The sequence below is a fragment of the Suricata suricatta genome, unplaced genomic scaffold (assembly GCF_006229205.1).
Source record: "Suricata suricatta isolate VVHF042 unplaced genomic scaffold, meerkat_22Aug2017_6uvM2_HiC HiC_scaffold_58600, whole genome shotgun sequence".
NCBI classification, from domain to species: Eukaryota; Metazoa; Chordata; class Mammalia; order Carnivora; family Herpestidae; genus Suricata; species Suricata suricatta.
The window spans coordinates 1-543 of NW_021907768.1; the positions used below are offsets into that span (position 1 = coordinate 1).

The 543-nt window shown below is 55.1% G+C and overlaps 1 protein-coding gene across 1 annotated transcript; it reads right to left on the reverse strand.

Annotated features, from left to right (window-relative positions):
- Positions 1-224: 224 nt before the first annotated feature.
- LOC115285251 (3-keto-steroid reductase-like) lies at positions 225-428 on the reverse strand (the record flags this gene model as incomplete). The annotated part of the gene is made up of 1 exon (XM_029931564.1): positions 225-428. A coding segment is annotated over one exon (204 nt), but the record flags the coding sequence as incomplete, so codon positions are not given.
- Between the last annotated feature and the right edge of the window lie 115 nt (positions 429-543).

Consider the following 543-nt stretch of genomic DNA (forward strand, 5'->3'; position numbering starts at 1 on the left):
ACCACTCATCAAGGTGTCCTCATGAGTTAATCCCCAGAGACAATCGTGATTAGGACTGAGAATGGCGTGCTGCTGAGACCCTCGGTCACCCCATACAGATCTCCCCAGCATAATCACTTCTTACACTGCACCTGTCTCTTTTTAGGTTTTCCTACTCTTCCGTATTCTGTTCACTGCTGTGCTGCACAATCGCATAAGAGAAAACCCATCAACAAGAGGCATACCTTAGCTTGAGCTCCCTGGCGGCCCGGAACACTGACCGCAGGTCGCTGACATCCACCTGCACGATGCTGACCTCGGCGGCGGGGTGAGAGGCCAGCAGGGCGGCACGGACCGCTTCCGCTTTGCTCCTGTTCCTGCACGCCAGACACAGGTGCAGCTCATGGTCTTCGTCCAGCAGCCGCTTGCAGAGGGCAAGGCCAACGCCACTGGGAGGTCAAGTCAGATACAGAATATGCGTTAATTCCGACGGTACCACAGAGGCATTTCCCTCCAGTTTACAAAGACGACCATGTCAATGTCAGGTCCAATGAGGGGCCCAGG